Source organism: Homalodisca vitripennis, chromosome 5 (genome assembly GCF_021130785.1).
Source record: "Homalodisca vitripennis isolate AUS2020 chromosome 5, UT_GWSS_2.1, whole genome shotgun sequence".
NCBI classification, from domain to species: Eukaryota; Metazoa; Arthropoda; class Insecta; order Hemiptera; family Cicadellidae; genus Homalodisca; species Homalodisca vitripennis.
Window position 1 is genome coordinate 101,449,500 of NC_060211.1, and position 20,917 is coordinate 101,470,416.

Sequence of the window (20,917 nt, forward strand, 5' to 3'; positions counted from 1 at the left end):
GATCTGGTAGCCAGGATTGTTTCCCAGCCAGATTGCCTCACGCCTGCTCTGTCGGTACATGTGTCTCTGAGAGCAGGTAGGGGGGTGACGAGGACATCGATGTCCGGTGCCCGCGGATCTGGTAGCCAGGATTGTTTCCCAGCCAGATTGCCTCACGCCTGCTCTGTCGGAACATGTGTCTCTGAGAGCAGGCAGGGGGTGACGAGGACATCGATGTCCGGTGCCCGCGGATCTGGTAGCCAGGATTGTTTCCCAGCCAGATTGCCTCACGCCTGCTCTGTCGGTACATGTGTCTCTGAGAGCAGGCAGGGGGTGACGAGGACATCGATGTGCGGTGCCCGCGGATCTGGTAGCCAGGATTGTTTCCCAGCCAGATTGCCTCACGCCTGCTCTGTCGGTACATGTGTCTCTGAGAGCAGGCAGGGGGTGACGAGGACATCGATGTGCAATGCCCGCGGATCTGGTAGCCAGGATTGTTTCCCAGCCAGATTGCCTCACGCCTGCTCTGTCGGTACATGTGTCTCTGAGAGCAGGCAGGGGGTGACGAGGACATCGATGTGCAATGCCCGCGGATCTGGTAGCCAGGATTGTTTCCCAGCCAGATTGCCTCACGCCTGCTCTGTCGGTACATGTGTCTCTGAGAGCAGGCAGGGGGTGACGAGGACATCGATGTGCAATGCCCGCGGATCTGGTAGCCAGGATTGTTTCCCAGCCAGATTGCCTCACGCCTGCTCTGTCGGTACATGTGTCTCTGAGAGCAGGCAGGGGGTGACGAGGACATCGATGTCCGGTGCCCGCGGATCTGGTAGCCAGGATTGTTTCCCAGCCAGATTGCCTCACGCCTGCTCTGTCGCATTCCCGTTAATAATGTAAATACTCCATTGTGTGGACACGTGTCGCTCTTTCACCAGCCTACTTCCTCGCTTTTTGGCCCCGGTCTACCGTTAGCGTCTGTTAGCATTCCTCCTGCCCTCGCGTGGGCACTGTGGTCGAACTTATAATTGCGCTCTCTTCCAGAGTAAAGTAGTTGACAATTTACCAGGAGACACACTTATTGAGTTTTAGAGTGAGATAGAGACGTGACGGGCAGAGTATAAACCCTTGTCTGGGTAACAACTGGTAGACAAAAGAAGTCTATTGGCCAATATATCAAAGTGGCGTCCTTGAAACATACGAGGTTAGGGCCTTTCTTTCGTTTTGTGGTGGGACTGGAGACATGTGTCTAGTGACTTCTTTTGTCAAATATTAACGTGTTCTAACAATTAATCATTTCGCTTATGTCGTATGTCATGCCTGCCACAAATACATTAGGCATGGTAGTCAATAATAATAATGTATTACAGTCACGATGTTTTAACTTTTCAACACGAATAGAATACTTAAGAGTTACACGAACCAAAACAAAATACGAGTAGAATTAGCCTATCCATAATTTAGCAAAAGTATCACGTGCAAGTTAAAAATCGTCTCCGTCACTATGGACTCCGTCTGGAGACCGTTTGCATTAATTTATGCGCGGGCAGATGCCTACAAGACAGTCCTCCACAAGCCAAACCAATCTGCCGAAGTCATCACTACATCCCGCGGGTGTGGCGGAGGACCGGCCACAGGCTCGGATGTCGTGCTAATGGGGAGTTATCTGCGCGGTCAGGAGATGCTAGATAAAGCCTACCGGTAGTCGGGACTGAATGGAGGCCGTAGAAATCCTGAAATCACGTGCGTCGTATGAGGTTCGTGATCCAAAATCCTCTTACCCGACTCCGAGATGCATCTCACTTCCTGATTACCTCCTCCTGGGAGTTTAACCGCGGCGGTCAGATGTCCACTCCACTCTGCTCCGAGATTTGTTTTAATTAAACAGTGGGAGTGGAGTGACCACACGCAGCCGACCACCGCAGCCTCTCTCTATTAATTGAACACGCCCACAGCATCTACGTCTACATCACTTCTGGACCCGGTGTTCTGCAAACCGACCATTGGAGGGAATAGCAAATTATATTGCCGGAGAAAGCACGACAGGATTTTCAATTGGCAAGTTTGGTCGGGTGAAACAAATATTTTTCAATTTTTTAGGTAATTTTGAGTACCTGCTAACATTCCCAATATCTGTTCGCATCAGTTGCAATACAGATCGTTGCTCTGATGTGAATTGTGATAGTAAATAGTTCAAAACAACACCGCCAGAGTAGAGATGCACTCAGCTCACCACTATGATGGTATGGCTCAGATGTCAATCAAGTAAAACAAGTCTGATGATAACTTGAACACGGAATTTTACTCTGTTCTTGATTTGTTATCTGTGAGAGTGTAGACGCACCCAATGACGTAGTGGCCCGGCCCAGTAGCAACAATAGCTACAATCCCCGCAGCAGGCTAGGTGAGGTCGTGCCCACAGTAACCTCCAGACACTCTGGCTCCATAATTAATTGTCCAGTAACGGTCTGCTAATAGTTCCCGGTATGGCGCCCTGATCCCTGCCAGCCACACGTCACAGCTACTTGGAATCTGCTCACTAGAGTCACTATTGTGACGAACTCAATCGGCTCTTGCTCTTAAGATTTGCAAGGCGCAAACTGTTAGGAAAACTGTACCTGTAAACTGTAAGAGAGAAGCTTGAATGATCCTATATATGTTTGAGTGGGTCATTGTCAGCGATAATGATTATATTAGATTTATGACGATTGTGATACAATTCTTATCTTTCACAATAAACGATATTATTATTATTATTACTATCTTAAGTGGGCAGTTGCTTTGATATTATGCGTGTTTGATCAAATCTTCTAAGACATTAGATATTTAATTGCTCCATGCACATACACTTTGGGAAAATCGATGATTCTTAAGGTCGTCGGAGGAAGTCATAACATGTTCATAGAAATAAGTTATATTGTGCAAAGATTTGTCACTTAACATTTTCGCCTCCATCACGATAACAAATTCTCTATTTGACCGACGAAGACTTACCAATACTGTTTCCTGACAAGACGAACTGAATAGAATTAAAAAATGTTTAACATCAATATAAGGAGTTAGTTACTTTATCTTATTGTATCAGGAAAGATGATAGTACTTTCGTTGCGCCTGTTTTTGTTTTCTTGGGCCACAGAGATCAAAGTGTTTTAAGCTTTGTAACTCTTATAGTTAGTGCAGTCGATCACTTAATATAGTAAAATCCTCTTAACTAAATCAGCTGATCTCTCTCCCAAACATCTCTTTCCCTGTGTAAACACATCAGTGTGATTATTTGTTTTGACAGTCCTCTGTTCAGACAGCTGATTTAACAGTAAAATGTGTGTGCTTTTTAGTAATGTATTAATATGGTTTCTTCATAAAAAAATAATTACTAGACTATGAAATGTCTGGTAACATTTTAAAGGATTTTGTGTGCTTTTTTTACATCGCGATAAAAATTATTGTTCAATACTCTTCTTGAAAGATTTATTGCGGGGTTGATAGTTATCCAAAATGTAATCTCACCCCTCAGTAGATCACTCTCGAGACTAGTAATGAAATGAACTATGGGACTTGCCCTCCTCCGTAGACTAATGGTTATAGTCTCGGCTCTCTAACCGAGAGATCATGGGTTCAAACCCGGGGAGGTCGAATCATGTACTTTGTACTTTTAAATAAAAACCAGTGCACTTCGAAGCCGACATAGCTGACGCTAAGGCTTAAATGAGATTAAAACAAATAAAAAATATAAAAAAAACTAATGGACTTCCCACGATAGTTAAGTAAATATATAGCTTAGGTTGGTGTTTTTAGTATCAAGCAGAAGAATTGTTTTACGTTTTCCTCTTCAGAACACTAAAGACGTCAACACATTTTTATGAAATATATTTGTCAATTTAAATCCATTTCTATAAGTATGTACAACCTATGTGTGGTTTGATTTTATTTTAACCTGTACTCGTTCGTTATAAAACGCCGGCATTGATTTAGATAACATAATCGTGAGCCTTTTATGCCTTTGGTCTTTGGGAAATCTGAATGAGGATTTTGTGACATCTGCCAATGCACTGGCCGAGAGACTGGATAAAGCTCTTTGATGAAGTCAGACTGAGGCAGTGTCAGAGACTGTGATATATGAACAACTTGACCTTGACCCTGCGGCCTCTGTCCCACTTGCTCAAGGCCCCGCCACGTGCTATCTCTGCTTGGTGCCGTACTATCAGCTTTCCTACAGATAGTGGCCAGCTGCTCAATGTCGTTCTGGGAAATCTGGTTCTTTACAGGTGTTTGGGCTTTATCTTCCCGGCGTTTAGATCAAATACTTTTTGGCCTTTCCAAAACATGTCAGGTGATTTGACTAAGTAATATTTTAATTACTTAGTATCAAGTTATCTTGAGCACAAGGCTCTGAGTGTACTCCGACCCCATCCAATACCTGTTTGATGTTATAATCCTACATTATACCGATTTAAGCGTAAAAGGTATGTGTGCAATTGTTATCTAATTAATCTGAGAAGTGTGGAAGCGGTTTGTTGACTGTGAGGCGCAGTCAGGCGACACGGCCGGGAGTGGATCGAGTGGTTGAATGGCCTGGGTGCCATTTGCATGCCGTCGTCAACAACAGTTTTTGCTCCCCACGTTTCTCCATCCCGCCAGCTTCTTGGAAACTATTCATTAGCTCACCGACCGCTCCCTCGCATATGACCGGCGCATGCGCGGTCAGCGTTAAACGTTAATTGCGCCGCAATTGATGTCGCCTCGACCAGTTACTCAACGATATCTTTGACTGATGCCGTTCATTGGAATGAACGAGGTTCCAGTAATTGTGACGTGATAAATCGCAGAAAATCAAAACCTGCACAATGGACCCCTCACTGAGGTTGCATTACTAGGATCGGTAATTGGGTTTCGCTAGTGTTGCGCCGTGTGCTATAACTGATAGTTACTAGGTCTGGCCGTATGATAGCGCAGTGTGTTTCAGTGCGCATTTCATGAACTCGAGAATGTTTCTCTGTGTTACTCAATTACATTTCATACTTTGGTAAAACTACAATATATGCATAAAAAATATTGTTTACCAGTAATTATTCTGTCGTCATAGCAGTTAGCTGACGTTCAGTTATCATGTCTAACGAAAGCAATAAATCAATCAATTTCTGTAGTTTGACAAGTTGCCTGGATGCTGTGAGTCCATGGACTGTAACGTTTACTACAGTAACTACAAACAAATGACGCCTACGTCTCGTGTCTGGCGAAAGCAATAAATCAATCAATGCTTCGATGCTGTGAGTCCATGGACTGTAACTTTCACTACAGTAACTACAAACAATTGACGCCTCCATCTCATGTCTGACGAAAGCAATAAATCAATCAATTTCTGTAGTTTGACAAGTTGCCTGGATGCTGTGAGCCCACGGACAGTAACTTGTCAAGGCGGACAGGACTGGAATAGATGATTTATTTGCTCCAGTACCAGGTTCCAGCGCGATGTTGGCAGCAAGGAGACTTGACATTTGTAGAGTGCCAGAGCTATGGCAGGTTGTGTGCTGCTGTACGTATTTGGACTGTCCCCTCGCCCTCGCCCAAGGTCACTGTAGACGGAGTTGGCCTTCGCCGTGTCTTGGCCTCACTCGGACTCATTGTTTCTTGTTTGACCCAACACCACCAATTTTATAAATCCAATTGTCAAGTAACACGGCGTTGCTTACTAACTACTAATCCTTCCAGTATCTTCTGAGCATCCACTCCACTGTAGTCTGTTGTCGTTATCTTCAACCTTCCTTCGTACGCTTCTCCGTTCAATTTTATTAATATTACTTGAAATATTACATTTATAAGTTTTTTGTCCTATGCACATTTTTTTACTATTGCTTTTATTTATTTCTGTACAAATAATTTTTATTTTAAATCAACCGTTTTATTTTGTGTGAACTGTGTTGCATATTATATTAATCATTTATGGTTAGGTGAATATAACAAGTTCATTTATTTATGTTGACTATTTTCTTTTGGAGTGGTATTTTGAATAAAAACGTATTGCTTGAACAAGAGGCAAATTAAAAGCGTACGTTAATTAATGTTGGAAAAAAACAATCAAATAATTCGTTGGCTGTTCAAGAATTAGATTTATTTGGACTGATAAAAAGCCAAATAAAATAAACAACACCAAAGGTTCTTCGGGATCGGTGACCCTGAAGTTATCCGCAAATAAACGAGGAATTAGCAGAGGCAAGCGCAGTAATAAACGTCATATGGGAAGGAAAACAGAACAAGAAACAAGGCAACAAAACGGTCACTAGCCGAGCAACAAATCGCAACAAGTACATAAAATGTAGCAGAGCAGGCAAATAAAGTGGGTCTATATACTGCACGAGGTAGCGAGTTCCACACGCACACTCACAGGCACACCCACCAATTACGAGCAGCCGCCAGCGGAGCTGATAACACGGGCACACTCACACACGCACACACTCGTACCGTTGTGATTTGTCAGCATTTGTGGATCGAGATAAACAGAGATGTCTGTCTGTACGCTTTGCTTCATTGGACGTTAGAAATAAATATCTCTGTGATAGTATGTTGTTTCATGGCTGCACGTATTTGTGTTAGTTCAAAGCGAAATCCATTTATTAGTGTTTAAACTGTATGCGTATACATTGAAAAGTAAAATCGTATATACGTGAATTGGTTACTTAAATAGGGATATTTCATTGTATTCGCAGTTCATTGTGGTGTAAGCCTCTACTTGACAGATCATTTGAACAGGGATTTATATTTAGTTGGAGGGTATGTTGGTTATTGGCCATCTAATAAAATGTCAACTAATTCTGAGAGAATTCTATTTGAAATTTATGCGTTCTAGTAACAATAGACCAGAAGCTGAGAGCCAATTTTATTTGTATAAATATACAATCTTGTTTTTCTCGTCGATAAAAGAATTGCCCCTTAAAAATTAAACGACCGCCAGCCACACTAATTTTGTGAATTTCGAAATTGGAGGGCAACAAAGACTTAGACACCTAAGTGTCAGAAACATCAAAGAATACTTCCTTTATTGTTTTTGAGGAAAACCAAGTTGTGTGCTTATGAAATGCAAATCGCTTCTAGACTTCTAGACGCTTCATCGATAATTAATCTCGGTCTGAATAGTAATCAGTACATCTCTTATTTTCTTCAATGTTTCGAGTGTAAATCTCTTTACGTCTTCATAATAAATTACAACATTCATATTGGTGGAGTACGATGGTCCGAAAATGCCATACTAAGACCAAAATTTGCGATATTTTCGAGGCGGACCGAACGATCGTGAGAACTTTCTCCGAGCTGGTTGTTGCGGACTAGCGTATAGTGTTACGTGGGAAGGGAGCAAGCAAGGGTGATGAAACCTTCTACTCTGGCCGCCACACCTGCTTTCCCTCGTCTCAACTTGTCACTGTCACTTTCGTTCTGACGCCCTTGCAGAAGGAGGAAACAGTGTTGTGGACCTTATCCACGCCGTCATTTGACAAACTTTAGATGAAGTCCATTCCGTTCTCCAACAGAAAGGATTTCGTCTGAGGATAGAGTTTTCCCAAATTGAACTGAACGAATATGACGTCCAGGTTCATATTTGAATATTAATAAGATTGCGGGTCACGATCTGCAAGATACCCTCACGAATTAATCATTCCAAGACAAGGTAAATGTGAATATTTTGAGAGGGATCTTGCCTAATTAACTGCTAGTTTTATTCAGTTGTCATCATTTTGATAAGAGAGATGCAGTAATTATGATAGCTGTTCAATAAACGATTGAAGCTCCCTGACCTCTCAATAGACCCGGCATAAAAATGGCAAATACAACACGGTGTGCTTTCAAGATTTACAGTTCCTACTTGTACATTCCACTTTCAGAATGGGGGGTTTATTTGTATTGCGGCTATAAAACGTGCGGCTAAAGAACCGTTCTTCAGTGAGAACAGCATCACTTGAGAGGGAATGACACCTGCCGGGCCGGCATGTCGCCCACGTGGCATGCAGTTATGAGATACAGAGGTCGAGTCTGCTGTCCTCGCAATCCTAGGCCGGGCGTGGCTCATTATCCTGCATTACTATTGTACAATCGGTCTCAAGAACATGACTCTGCGTCATCGACTTTATGTGCTACGACCAAGGGCATCCTGGCACTTTTCTGAACCAAACAAAGGACGACTAATATTTTAGAAATTATATATACAAGTCAAACAGAAAAACCCAAAAGGAAACATAGGTTTCAAAGTGCTTAGATTTCCATCTGGATGTGTTTAATTATAAAAGTATTTTAATTTTTAAAACGGGTTTAAGTTACAATACTGTAATTGGATACACATATTGAGAATATATGTATTTGAGAAAAATAATAATATTACTCCATTTTATTTAATATTAAATGGTGATAGTATACATCTTTCAATACCAAAATCTCTTATGGAAACTGACACACAATTCATTAATATATACATATACAATGTAATCACAAAATCGTATCAGATACTTAACAAATGTCGAGGGTTGACTGAAGGGTTATTAGTTTTTTCAAAATACAGTTTTTATGGTGTTATTGGATAAACATAGCGTAAGTAAAATGAGCAAAGTAACAATTCAGTTTCTAAAACAGTTGAGAATACAGTTAACTGCAAAATGATCTTATTTGTGGCTTTCTGTTTGGTTATAAAAATATTCTTATTCAACCATTTATGTTAAATTTAAAACATTGCATTTTAAAACATTAGAATAATTCATTGTTTTGTGTAATTTATATCGCACCAAGCTTTTTGATACACGAGTTCTATATTGCTAAAACCTACAACAAAGGGTTGCCAACCGATCGTAAAAGCCAGCAATTTCGCCTACCGGGAATAAGCTGAGAATCTCACTGTAGAACCGGACAAATCTCAAAAACAATCTTTTTGTTTATAAGAACGAGTTGAGAAATAATTCGTTAGCTCTTTAAATCAGGAGGTGATTAATCTAAAAGAAGGTACTGTACGCGACTTGATCCGTGAAACTGTGAATGAAGATTGACGACGTGTAGGAGATGTCACCGATTTGTTTACTGATTCTAATTGCTCGTGGGAAATGTGTGTGTTCGCGAATCCCACCTGACGCCGGTTAATCCAAGGGCGCTTACACTTGTGTGGTCGAGTTTATTTTGGTTAGTTCTATCCGTATGTCGCGTAAGCTCACATACACACGACGATCTCGTAGGACGATTAAAGTCGGCCGACCGATCGTCTCATATTGGTCTGTAAGCGATTACTCTTCACCATGACTCGATTTATGAAATGAAATGAAATGAAATGAAAAATGAAATGAAAAATGCCTTTATTTACAGAGGCGAAGTTAGGACTTAAAAGTCCTCTCTACCACTTAACCTCCAGACAGATGGACAGATTAGATACCGTAGGTTAAAATCAAGAAAGTGAGGTTATGTTTTGATAGCAAGGTCACATCGAAACCTCGTCTGAACTAGTGTTATCACCAGTCTGCAGACGATCGGCCGACCGAATTCACCACACACGTCAGTATCGTCGTCAGAGCAGCATTGATTGGACGGCGGCTGCTGGAAATCCCGCCATTTCTCCGATCAACTAATCGTCTCAACGACTTCCCCGCAGACGTGATGATCGGTCGGACAATTCGATCTGTTCAAAACAAATCGTCAAACCAAACGTCACGGACGATCCTTACGTCTTGTTGTTTCATAGCCTAGAACTATAATCTGGGTTCATTATGATTTGAACCACTGATAAATAATTTTCTGAGTCATTCTTCATATATAGGCCGTCAGTGTGATATGTTCGGAGCCACGACGTTTATGCGGGACCGTGACCACGTATGTTACCAACGATAAAACCGTGAAAGAGCGTAGAATATGTGTGAACTTGTATAATGTCCATATAAGTTTACCTATGGATGGATCGATTACTTTGAAATAGCTTGGCATTTTTAATTTTGTATTTTCCCAAAAGGATAAACAAAATGATAAGTAGAGTTAAAACGAAGTTTTCTTGGGGTTTTTTTCTTGTACCGAACCGACCTTGTGTATCATCAAAATCGTGGTCGTATGCCGAAAGTTCGTGCACCGTAGACCATTCGCAGTACTAGACTGCCCCAAGGTAGCGTTGGTTGGTAATTGTTAGTTCCCTTTATTTTTCCGAATTGGGTACATGCATTTTCCAAACATCATAGATAATGAAATGATTAGATATACACAATATTATGTCGACATATATTATGTAGACACAGATATATAAACATGGAGTTTAAATAGATCCTAGTGATGAATCGGCACCAGATTTTGCATATAATGCTAACGAAGAAATTTGCTAGACCACAGCAACTGATGTAACATTTCCTGCAAATACGGCTAGAGACGAGGAACCGCCATCTTTGCACTCGGCGTGAGGTTTAAATGCTGTGTTCGTTTATAGTTGGTCTGAAAACAGACATGAGAGAAAGGTTTTGAGTAACCACTCTGAAACAATTAGTAGCACTTAGATAGTTATAACGCGCTTATCTGTTATTATTAATACGGCAATCTTATCATCTCGTGCCACTGCTTTGTTACGGCAACTGTTTGTGCGTCCATTATAAACATTTTAGGTTTGCAGTATGTTTGTGTTTGTTTATTGTGAAAGTCGATAGTCATCTCTAAACAATGAAAACCCAAACAAATAACAAACTCAATCTTTTAAACAGCGATAGTTTACCCGATTACTACTGGGACAACAAAGTAGCTCTTTGCAGTAGATTAAAAAATAAGCAGTAGTAAAAAATATATTACAAACGTTTCAAACATTCTGTTTCACTTGTAAATTACTGGGGTTTTTTTTATATTGAACACATTCCTCTGAGGTTCCAATGCAATGTATCTAATTAAAAGAAAACAAACTGAAAAAGTAAACTACTTCGGATTAATGTAACGAACGATCCGGCTCTAAATGAATTGAGATACTCAATAACTCATGTTGTATTGCTAATTTATTGTATAGCTAACATTTGTAAGCAAAGAGAAACGCCAGTACGAAACGCATTATGAAGCTCTTCGCAGTTGGGCGTAAGTTGTTGACAGTTAACTGCTATGATATATGTAAAACTGCGAGCTAGTCTATAAACGCAAACATTACACGCAATGACAGGAGTAATTACTTTTCAAGCCAATGAGCAGCCACTATAAGCAGATCAGCCTGCCGTTCCTTCTTACTCATCCGTTCTGGGATCCGTGCCCTGCCCACGCCGCAACCGTAACATTTTGCTCAACAAATGCAGATATGCAATACAACGCTATTATTTTTTGGCATTATATTATACGAATGTCTTTGCTCATTAGGTAACTGTACACTGCAGGTATGTTACCAGTTAGCCCATTATTAAATATTATCAGTCAGTAATTTGCGTGTTGCGACCTTGCACCGCAGTTTCCTCCAACACGGGCGGACAAGTGTATTGTGTTGTTTTACACACTAGTGTTTTCTTTTGTATTTGTATTTGTATTAGTCCTTGATTCAATTGTTGTGAGTGTTCGATTTGGTAATTTTGCATGCATCATTATCTGGATTATTAGATTAGATTATGTTTTCCAAATTTTCCTAGCACTCCCGTCAATGTAATTTATAAGTAATTACAAATATCAATCCTCGGAATCTTCATGATAAATTGTTTTATATATACGACCAAAGTCTAGGGCTTACTCAAATACATAAACTTAGTACAAAAAAAATTTAAATAAATCCTCAACTGATTGAAATGCCTTATCAAATAAGTAGATTTTTAGTCACCACTTAAGAGGATGGTTCGTTTACGTCACTGTGAATTTCTTCCAATGGTATGTCAAACCGGTCTAAGGCACTCAAGCAAAATCGGTCAAAAGCATTGTTAAAATTAATTTTCACGAGATTAGTACGATGTTGGGAAAGTTTGCAAATTATCTGAGAAAACAAACAAACAAGAGGATGTTAACAGCGATCACTCTAAAAGACGCGTCAGCAGCCGTGCTGCTGACTGTGAGAATGGTCAGGGTGTGGTATCAGCGCGTGCTGCGGCAGCGGTGGAGTGTTGTGTTGCGAGCTCAGCACAGCAGCCAGCCGTGCTGCTGACTGAGACTTGTCAGGGTTTTGTATCAGCGCGTGCTGCGGCGGCGGCGGTAGAGTGTTGTATTGCGAGCTCAGCACAGCAGTCAGCCGTGCTGCTGACTGTGAGAATGGTCAGGGTGTGTGGTACCAGCGCGTGCTGCGGCAGCGGTGGAGTGTTGTGTTGCGAGCTCAGCACAGCAGCCAGCCGTGCTGCTGACAGAATGGTCAGGGTTTTGTATCAGCGCGTGCTGCGGCGGCGGTAGAGTGTTGTATTGCGAGCTCAGCACAGCAGTCAGCCGTGCTGCTGACTGTGAGAACGGTCAGGGTGTGGTATCAGCGCGTGCTGCGGCGGCGGTGGAGTGTTGTGTTGCGAGCTCAGCACAGCAGTCAGCTGGAGCAGGTCGACCACGCCTCGCTATTTATACTCGAGCTGGGTGAGCCTGAGCCAGGAATGCAGATGACCAGCAGGTAACGGTTCCGCCACACCGGGTCTACCAACACACCGACACTAACATTACCAATTACATGTACACTGTTGACGCTGACGCCGCTACTGCTGCTGCTGCAGATTCTCTCTGCTCCGGCTGTGGCGCTAGTGAGTTTACACTTTGTTTGTTGTTCGGACTGAAGATTAATGATCATACGCCGGTCCTCAGGCTCTTCTTCTTTATTCTCAGTATCTAAAGCAGCCGGCATTGTTGCTCCGTCTTAAACTGCCCCAGTTTCTGATTTTGCCTTGCGCGTGCGTTGTTCTAAATGACAGGGAAATGATTCGCTATGTGCTACTATCCATTCAACTCCTATTTAACGAAAGACAAATCCTCGTAAGATTAAGCGGCTCCGAAACAAAGCCAAAAAATCAGGTTGCCTGCAGCCGTAGTAGCTGGTGGTGGCAGGAAGAGACGACGTTGTGGTGTTTGGTCCAATCTTACCACCTCGCTTGGGATTAATTTTTTCTCCAGTTATTGTGTAGGGCAGCACGTAAGAAGGCTCCGATCCGTTCCAGCTGCCGGCGTTCTCCTCTCCTCCCTCGTCCGTGGAGGACAGGGGCCGCAGGTGAGGTCTAGTCCTCAAGGTCCTGGAACTGTCACTTTCGTTGGCCACAGTACTGCACCAGTCTACTGATAGGCTACCATTTTGATCCACACAACTCAAATGAACGGAGAGTTTCTAGCTTGAATTCGAAAGTGTTTTCGATTGTTTCACTAAAGTATTTGTTGTGGTATTAGGAAACTTTGTACATCATACGCTAGTGTTTCCATGCTCAAAAGTTTCCAAAGAATCTGTTATAATTTTCTTAAAAGGCTGGCAATCATGACCATGGTTCTTATTTTACACCAACTCATTGACGCCCAGTAGATCTAATTCTTTAATACTAATGCATATTAATTTATGCATATGAAATCATCATTTTGAACTTCCGTCTTTTGTTAATCACTACAGAGGTGTAAGACTCAGTGATTCAGATCAGCTGTGTCTGGGGTGAGGTGTGTACTGTCTGGACTTGTCTTGCTTCACGATATGTAACCGCTGTTGCATAAACTACCACATTCCCGATAATATCTCAGCAACAGCTGCCCAACCCTTGCGGTCGTGTGTGCCCTCGGCCTCGACTTGCCGTCTGGCTTTTGTGCTGCCTAGTTCACCAGAAAGGAAATTCTACAGAAATTATCTCATAGGATGCTCGATACAGATAAATTAGCAGAATTAATTCACACAATTGTCAATTCCTTACTGCTATATTTACAGTAATGTCTAAGGTTAGCATAAAACAGAGGTGATGATCCCAGTATCTTCAGCCTCTTCAGACGATGACGGGAGGACAAGAAATGTTCCTGCAGCGACTGTATGCTAGTCAGCTCTGGCAGTCACGTGACTAACGGTTTTACGTTCACGGCACTGTCACTCTCCTCCGTCACTTGATCGCTTTGTATCTTCGACAATTTCCTTGCTATCCTTGAGTCGACAGTAGTGAAATGGCCTTGAGTTTTACTCCACAAGACTGATGTTAAACCTCTAACACTTTACGCCATTTTGATTGGTAAAGTGTCATGGTTTATGTCTCATTTTAAGGATAAGAATAATTCACATCCAAAAGATTTTTCGTTTTTTAGAGTATGATTTAGATTATGTAACAACAGTTTAACTTTTTTTACGAAACCCCAGTAATAATATCGAAAATGTGGTTGGACGGGTTTTCATTATATCTATAAAATGACACATCTCCCATAATGTTATGATTAAAACTGAGGCTACAAAAGGTTTAACATAGTTCTTTTGGGGCTAAAACAAGGTGGTCGCCAGTACAGCCGGTTCTAAAATGCACAATATACATTAAAAGTACAGTAGTAACAGTTTGTGTATAGAAATCCAAGTAAAGGTCAACGAAAATCTTCTCAGATCAAGTGCTATCATGTATATTTTTCAGTTGCTTAAACCTGTTGTGGGGAAGAAATATTTTACCTTAATGATATAGATCTACCTACAGCAACGTGTGATTTGTTGCAGATACCTCACAATAAACTTATAACTTGTAACTTTTTACCCGGTATTTATAAAAAACAAGCGTGATGCAACGAAAGTACGTTCAATATAAAATGATCTCAAACTAATTAAGTAAAAGATTTACTGTTTTAGTGTTGCGCACGTTTATCAGCGTTGAGATTTAGAACATATTATGTGGAAGTAGACATTCGTCTGCGAATTTAGTTTTTTTTAGACAATTAAGATGGTGAGGAGTAAAAGCAATAAGTCGGCGATGTAGAGACGTGGTAATGATGGAACCGATAGCAGATCGAGTGCACCGTGTGGACGGATTAGCTTGTGAGACAGACCTGCAGATTAGGGCCGCGAGAATCCAGTCCTCGAGTTGCGAGCGGGGAGGGGGCCAGTGCTGCGGGCCGACTACATTCCTTCCGGTTTAAAAGACCGCGGTCTCGGTCCTGCTGGCCCGGCAGCTTAATTAAGGAATCTCTTCTCAACGAGATATCCTCAATCTACGACACGCACTGATATTGCACCGGGCGTGTTGGCCCGAAATGGCAGGACTAGCCCTAACATGGACCACATCACAGGAAGATCGAGAGACATCAACGGGCGGTAGAAACAGATGGCTCGTACATACCTCGGTTGGTTGCGCTGGGATACGGGTGCTTGCCATTCATCGAGTGGCAGGCCTTAGTATACCATAATGATGTATATTCAATTTCAAAAAATTAATAATCGAATGTAGAATCTCTTCCTTTACGACATGAAATCTTGAACATTCCACACCAAGTCATTTGACTACGTGCAATGTATCGCCAACGCTATTTCCAGGTCTGTAGATTGGAGCAGTATGTGCAGTAGGCCTATTCCTAGTCGCCTTTGCAGAAATCTTCCCTGAGCATCACATCACGATAGTATCATCACTTGTGATGTGTTGCTAACGATATTGACTATTTACAGGTGCAGAGACTGGCGCAGTATGAGCAGTACTTCCAGTCGCTGTTGCAGGAGACATCCCCTGAGCATCCAGATCACGATAGTATCATCACTTGTGATGTGTTGCTAACGATATTGACTATTTACAGGTGCAGAGACTGGCGCAGTATGAGCAGTACTTCCAGTCGCTGTTGCAGGAGACATCCCCTGAGCATCACATCACGATAGTATCATCACTTGTGATGTGTTGCTAACGATATTGACTATTTACAGGTGCAGAGACTGGCGCAGTATGAGCAGTACTTCCAGTCGCTGTTGCAGGAGACATCCCCTGAGCATCACATCACGATAGTATCGTCACTTGTGATGTGTTGCTAACGATATTGACTATTTACAGGTGCAGAGACTGGCGCAGTATGAGCAGTACTTCCAGTCGCTGTTGCAGGAGACATCCCCTGAGCATCCAGATCACGAGAGTATCGCCCGTGCCAAAGTCAGAGCTAAACAGGTAATAAATACATATTAGCACTACTTTTCACTATATACTAGTATTACCACTATTTATCTTTCTTTAGTTGTTGCAATTCGTGTAACAAGTCTAGAAATTTTATTTAGTTCAATGAGTTGTCTAGTTCAGATTTTAATAGGAATGTCACTTTTTAAATTAGCATGATTTAGTTACACAATAGATTTGCAAGTCATTATTGCGCTCCAAGTAAATTGGCGTGGAATTATTACTCTCATTAACTTGTAGACGTGAGACTATAATGGAAACCGTGTTTGGGTGGATTTATACCCTTGTTACCGACGTTACTGGAAGTGAAATATTCGCTGACAGCAAGATATTGAGATACAACTCTGCGGCCCAGGCTGCGCAGTCACCAGTCACGTCTCTAGAGGGAGGAGGGAGTGGCCGGACGGGGGACAGAATGCGAACGACCTCCAGCTGTTTGCAAATCGGCTGATTTAGATGGCAGCCATCGACAAAACATAATTAAGCTTTGACATTAATTAGGAGTCATGCCGTCACCGGCCAGTAAGGAGGGGAGTGTAGGAGTCTTCCTGCCATTGTTGCGGCCTCAGGTGCGAGGCACTCGCAGCTCTGGCTGGACTGTGCTGGGCGTCCTGGGTGAATTTTCTTCGGAAGGTCGGAAAAGAACCGAAGGGTACAATGCTACTAGATACAACAGATCATTATACCTTCAATATTACTCTTAATCATGAAGATTTGTTGAATTTAATTGTATCTTTTCAATTGGTTTTAATATTAGATATTTATTATTTGCCTTTTCCGGTATTTAAGTATCTATAATGAGTGCACTTAAAGCGTAATTTTTTGCGCATTCCTAATTGTCAAATATTGCTTTTGATGTGCCTGACAGTAGGAAATTCAATTTTTTATTGTTGCTAACATTGCCTGTTTAGAATTTAAATTAAAGCAATAAACAAGCTTTAAATTTTAAGTCTAGTAACTTACAACACAACACTATGGCATCAACTTGAGATGCAATCACCAGATTTACAAGGGTAAGCTTTTCCTACAAACAATGAATGCGAGGAATCTCATTTTTAATTTTGTGAGTCCATTCGTGACGTAGCCATATATAATGAAGGAAATGAGATCCGCCGCCGGCTCGAAACTTTTGGTGCTGAAACATCCACACCGTGTCCATATTTCCACGGAAGTGGATGTGTTCGTGAGAAGTTCACGCTATTCTGCTATTTGACCCTTGATCCCCTCACACGCGCCGCCTAGCGAACCTGTCCATTTTAGAATGTTACTGTAAAATCTGCAGATTTTACGATACTGTCTGTTTCACAAAGTAATTTGGAACATGTCAGTGGATATTATTGGTGGCTCCGTTATGAATAACCCCCACCCAATGTTCCGCTGAGACAGTAAAATACTAGACACACGAGTTATGGTAAAGTAAACGGAAACATTAATAAAAGTTATAATTTTTAAACTATATTTAGTTTTTTTTAACCTTCATATACTCATTTATGGGCTATGAACTACTTACTACACATAAAACCAGTAGCTTATTACAGTTATTAGTTAGATGTACTCGTAGACCTAATTACTTTTATACCTACTCAACACACCGAAAGAATTGGGGTTAAGGATCACGCCAATTGATTTCAAAATATTATAGTTTGTTTTTCATAGTTTGAATTTTCCTAGAGTACAAAAATTATGCCATTTAATTTCTAAGAGCCAAATATAGCTATCGAAAAGAGAAATAAAATAAAATATAATGCTTCTGGTTTACATAATGTAAGTTCGGTATTCATAACCAGTGTTTATTTGCCCTGATGAAGCATACGGAACATCGTACTAATGTATCTACGAGTATATCCCATTCATATTTTACAAGAGCTTGGAATACATAAATAATCCAACTTATTATAAAATACTACCGTTAAAAAGTACCAGGTTACAGAACATTGGAGGGTTAATTTTTATTATTTATAGTGTTATTCAGGTTCGTTTCTGTATTCTTGTAATTTTGGTGTGTTCCAGGCTGTGAAAAGGGGCCAGGAAGAGAGTGACCTAGAGAGGATACAGGACCTGTTCCCTAACGATTGCCTCCGTCTGTACGATAAGGATGTTGTAACCATGGTGAGTCCGCCATAGATAATTGCGATAGTCTGTAGTAAGTAGGCATTGGAAATATCTAATCGGAAATTTTACAAAGTTCCTAAGAATTAATTGTGAACCGTATAAAGTACAATTACAGTATTATAGTTTGTAGTAGTAGGCATTGAAAATATTTAGAATCTGACCGGTAAATTCACAGGATATTCCCGTTCCCCGCTAGGAATGTTGTAACCGTGGAGAGTCCATCAAGTACGGCATTCAGTATTATACAATGGGAAGCCTGATTCACAATTGATTATGAGCTTTATAACCCGTAAAGCGTTGGCCATCGAGATTCCGACATCGACATCTCCAGCACTGGTAGCCGGCCACTGCACGCTATTATTAGGGCTTACCGCGGCGCGCGTTCATGACGGAGTCCAGCCAATCGCAGATATTTATCAACCACTGAGGAAGGCCAGACCGTGACGTCAGTTATGTAAGCTCGACTCTGACCCGCGGCCTTGCTTGTCTGTTTGTTGCGCGCGGGACACATTAGTTATGTACACCGGCGTAACCGAGCTTGACTTGGCCGAATTCCAACCATTGTACTCCGTCTTACCTTTATTTTTCTGGCTCAGCCTGTTTGCCATCCCAATATCTCATGGAGTCCGGACTCGGCGCAAATATAAGTTGGCCTCGCGTCCTCCAGTACTTCACATCCCCAAGGTTATGAAAGCGAGCCAAACTACTCTCACCTGTGCAACACATTACTGAGAACTTAGGCTGAATTTATATCGCTGAAAGTACGCGTTCAAATATAGATAGTTTGATAATCTCACACGTTGTGTCGGCGAAAGCGCGTATTGTGTAAAACATTGCCGCTGTTTCTATTATTTGTGCCATATTTAATTCGATCAGATGTGAATTTTAAACTGTAAATGCCAACTGTAACAGTAATTGCTGAACACGACAACACCAATACGGTAGATTGTTGTGTCTCATTCCGCACATGGACGCCAACAAGACCTCGAGAACGAGCTGCGATACGCGAGGGCTGACCGAGAACAATGACCGTATCCCCGGTGCTATAACAAAGCTCGGGGGCTGTGTTCGCGCCTCGCCAAACCCTCGCCGTCCCCCCTTTCAGAAAAAAGGCCAAGGGGTCAATGTCTTTAGCTGGGTTAGTTAGGGAACTAAATTTTACGTGACTGGTCAAATCCTTTGTTGTGTCTTCGGATCTGTTCCATCCCCCTTTTGGCGAGCTCAATTAATTACGAAAAAACTTAGTTGAGAAAAGTAGGCTACACTTTTGAAAATGTGCGGCATACCTTCATTAGTGTCGGTAGACCTTCTTTACTGTGTTGACAATTCATCAGCCTCTGGGATACAAAAGAGAAACAGGTGTCTTAGGGTCTCATTTGTGCCTATCTTGTGTTGCAGAAGATGAAAGGGTTGATGCGCAAGCGGTCCAGCACCGCAGCCCGCCTCCAACGGGCTCTGTCCGCCAAGTCCTTGAGGCCAGAGTCTCCGCCTCCGCCCCCGCGGCCTGTAGCGCCCGTGGACAAGCGGACGTTCATCATGGAGGCCCCTGTTCAGTTTACCACGGTAAGATCCCCCTTCACCCCATTCCTATTATTAAAAACTGCTATTATTAATTATTTTTCATTATAAATTTACGTTGAAGCAACACATGACTCCAACCCCAACACATTTAGTGAAATGCATACGCACTTTGTGAGGTTTTGCAGGCTCTGCTTGTAAAAATTATAATAAACCTAAATAGTAACTTAAATATAGTGTCATATGAAACTTTTTTGCAAAGAACTGTGCTTTCAGACTGTGTAAGTATGAAGTTAGAAACACAAATTTCTTACATTAAAAATTAAAAATAAATAAAAATGAAAACAATTTGCAACAAAGTATGCTCATGTATTTAAAATATCACACATATTAAATATTCAGAGTAACCAAAGTGTAAGAAATTATGTTCTGAAGACAGAAAGTTTAATGTTGAACAGTTTATATAAATGAAATGTTTATATATCAAATGGGGCTCAGCATGATAAGTCATCTGAGTTATCATGTTGCAGCAGGTCAAAACCAACATTATGGCATACACTATTCACTCATACATACTTATACATAACCCATTGTTAAAAAACCTTTCTTGTGGTCTAGATTGTATTGGAAGGTTTTGTAATTGCAGTGACATTAGAAAAAAAGACCCTACCAACCCATCCTTGAGAAGCTGAAAAAATTTCATTTCTGTATGTCCACACAATATCACGAAAGTGAACTGACTTGAAAAGTTGCATGAAGTTTCATTTCTATGTCGTTTACGTGCCACTCCATAGGATATTGTCGAGAGTTAGCAAAAATTATTACATTGGTCTTATATATAACCATGATGATAATGAGAAAATCACAAAATAAATAAAAACTACAATGAGAGTGTATAATCCATGACATTTTTACATGTAGCCTGTTACTTTTTACATGGGGTGTGGCATACATACTTTGCTTTGTATTTGAGCATGAAACATTGTATCAATAATTCTATCCATAAGATAAAGGAACATAATATGTACTCAGCAAACAAGCTATGCTGTGATGTTTTCTTTTCTAGGAACCAAACTTGCATGTACAGCAAAAAATTTTCACCTTTTATTTAATTAATTAATCCAACATATGATTACACATCAGTTTGTTTACTGAATGTATTCAGAATTTTTATTTTTATTAACATATTTACCTAAATCTCAATGTCATAATTAAACAATTTAACATTTTTCACAAGACATAGTTTTTTTCAGATAAAGGATCACACCAATTGATTTCTAAGCTGTAGGAACTTTAATCTGTTT

The 20,917-nt window shown here is 41.1% G+C and overlaps 1 protein-coding gene across 4 annotated transcripts in view; it reads left to right on the plus strand.

The window, feature by feature from the left end:
• The window catches only part of LOC124362567 (rho GTPase-activating protein 20-like), a 316,435-nt gene that overhangs the window by 278,734 nt on the left and 16,784 nt on the right, over positions 1–20,917 (plus strand). For 3 of the 4 annotated variants that reach the window (XM_046817186.1, XM_046817188.1, XM_046817189.1), the window contains 4 exons: positions 15,494–15,563; positions 15,937–15,977; positions 17,994–18,092; positions 19,494–19,658. In XM_046817186.1, coding sequence (XP_046673142.1) covers positions 15,494–15,563; positions 15,937–15,977; positions 17,994–18,092; positions 19,494–19,658 — 375 coding nt within the window. Of the gene's footprint in view, positions 1–15,493; positions 15,564–15,866; positions 15,978–17,993; positions 18,093–19,493; positions 19,659–20,917 lie in introns of all 4 variants that reach the window. The other variant, XM_046817187.1, reaches the window with a different exon arrangement.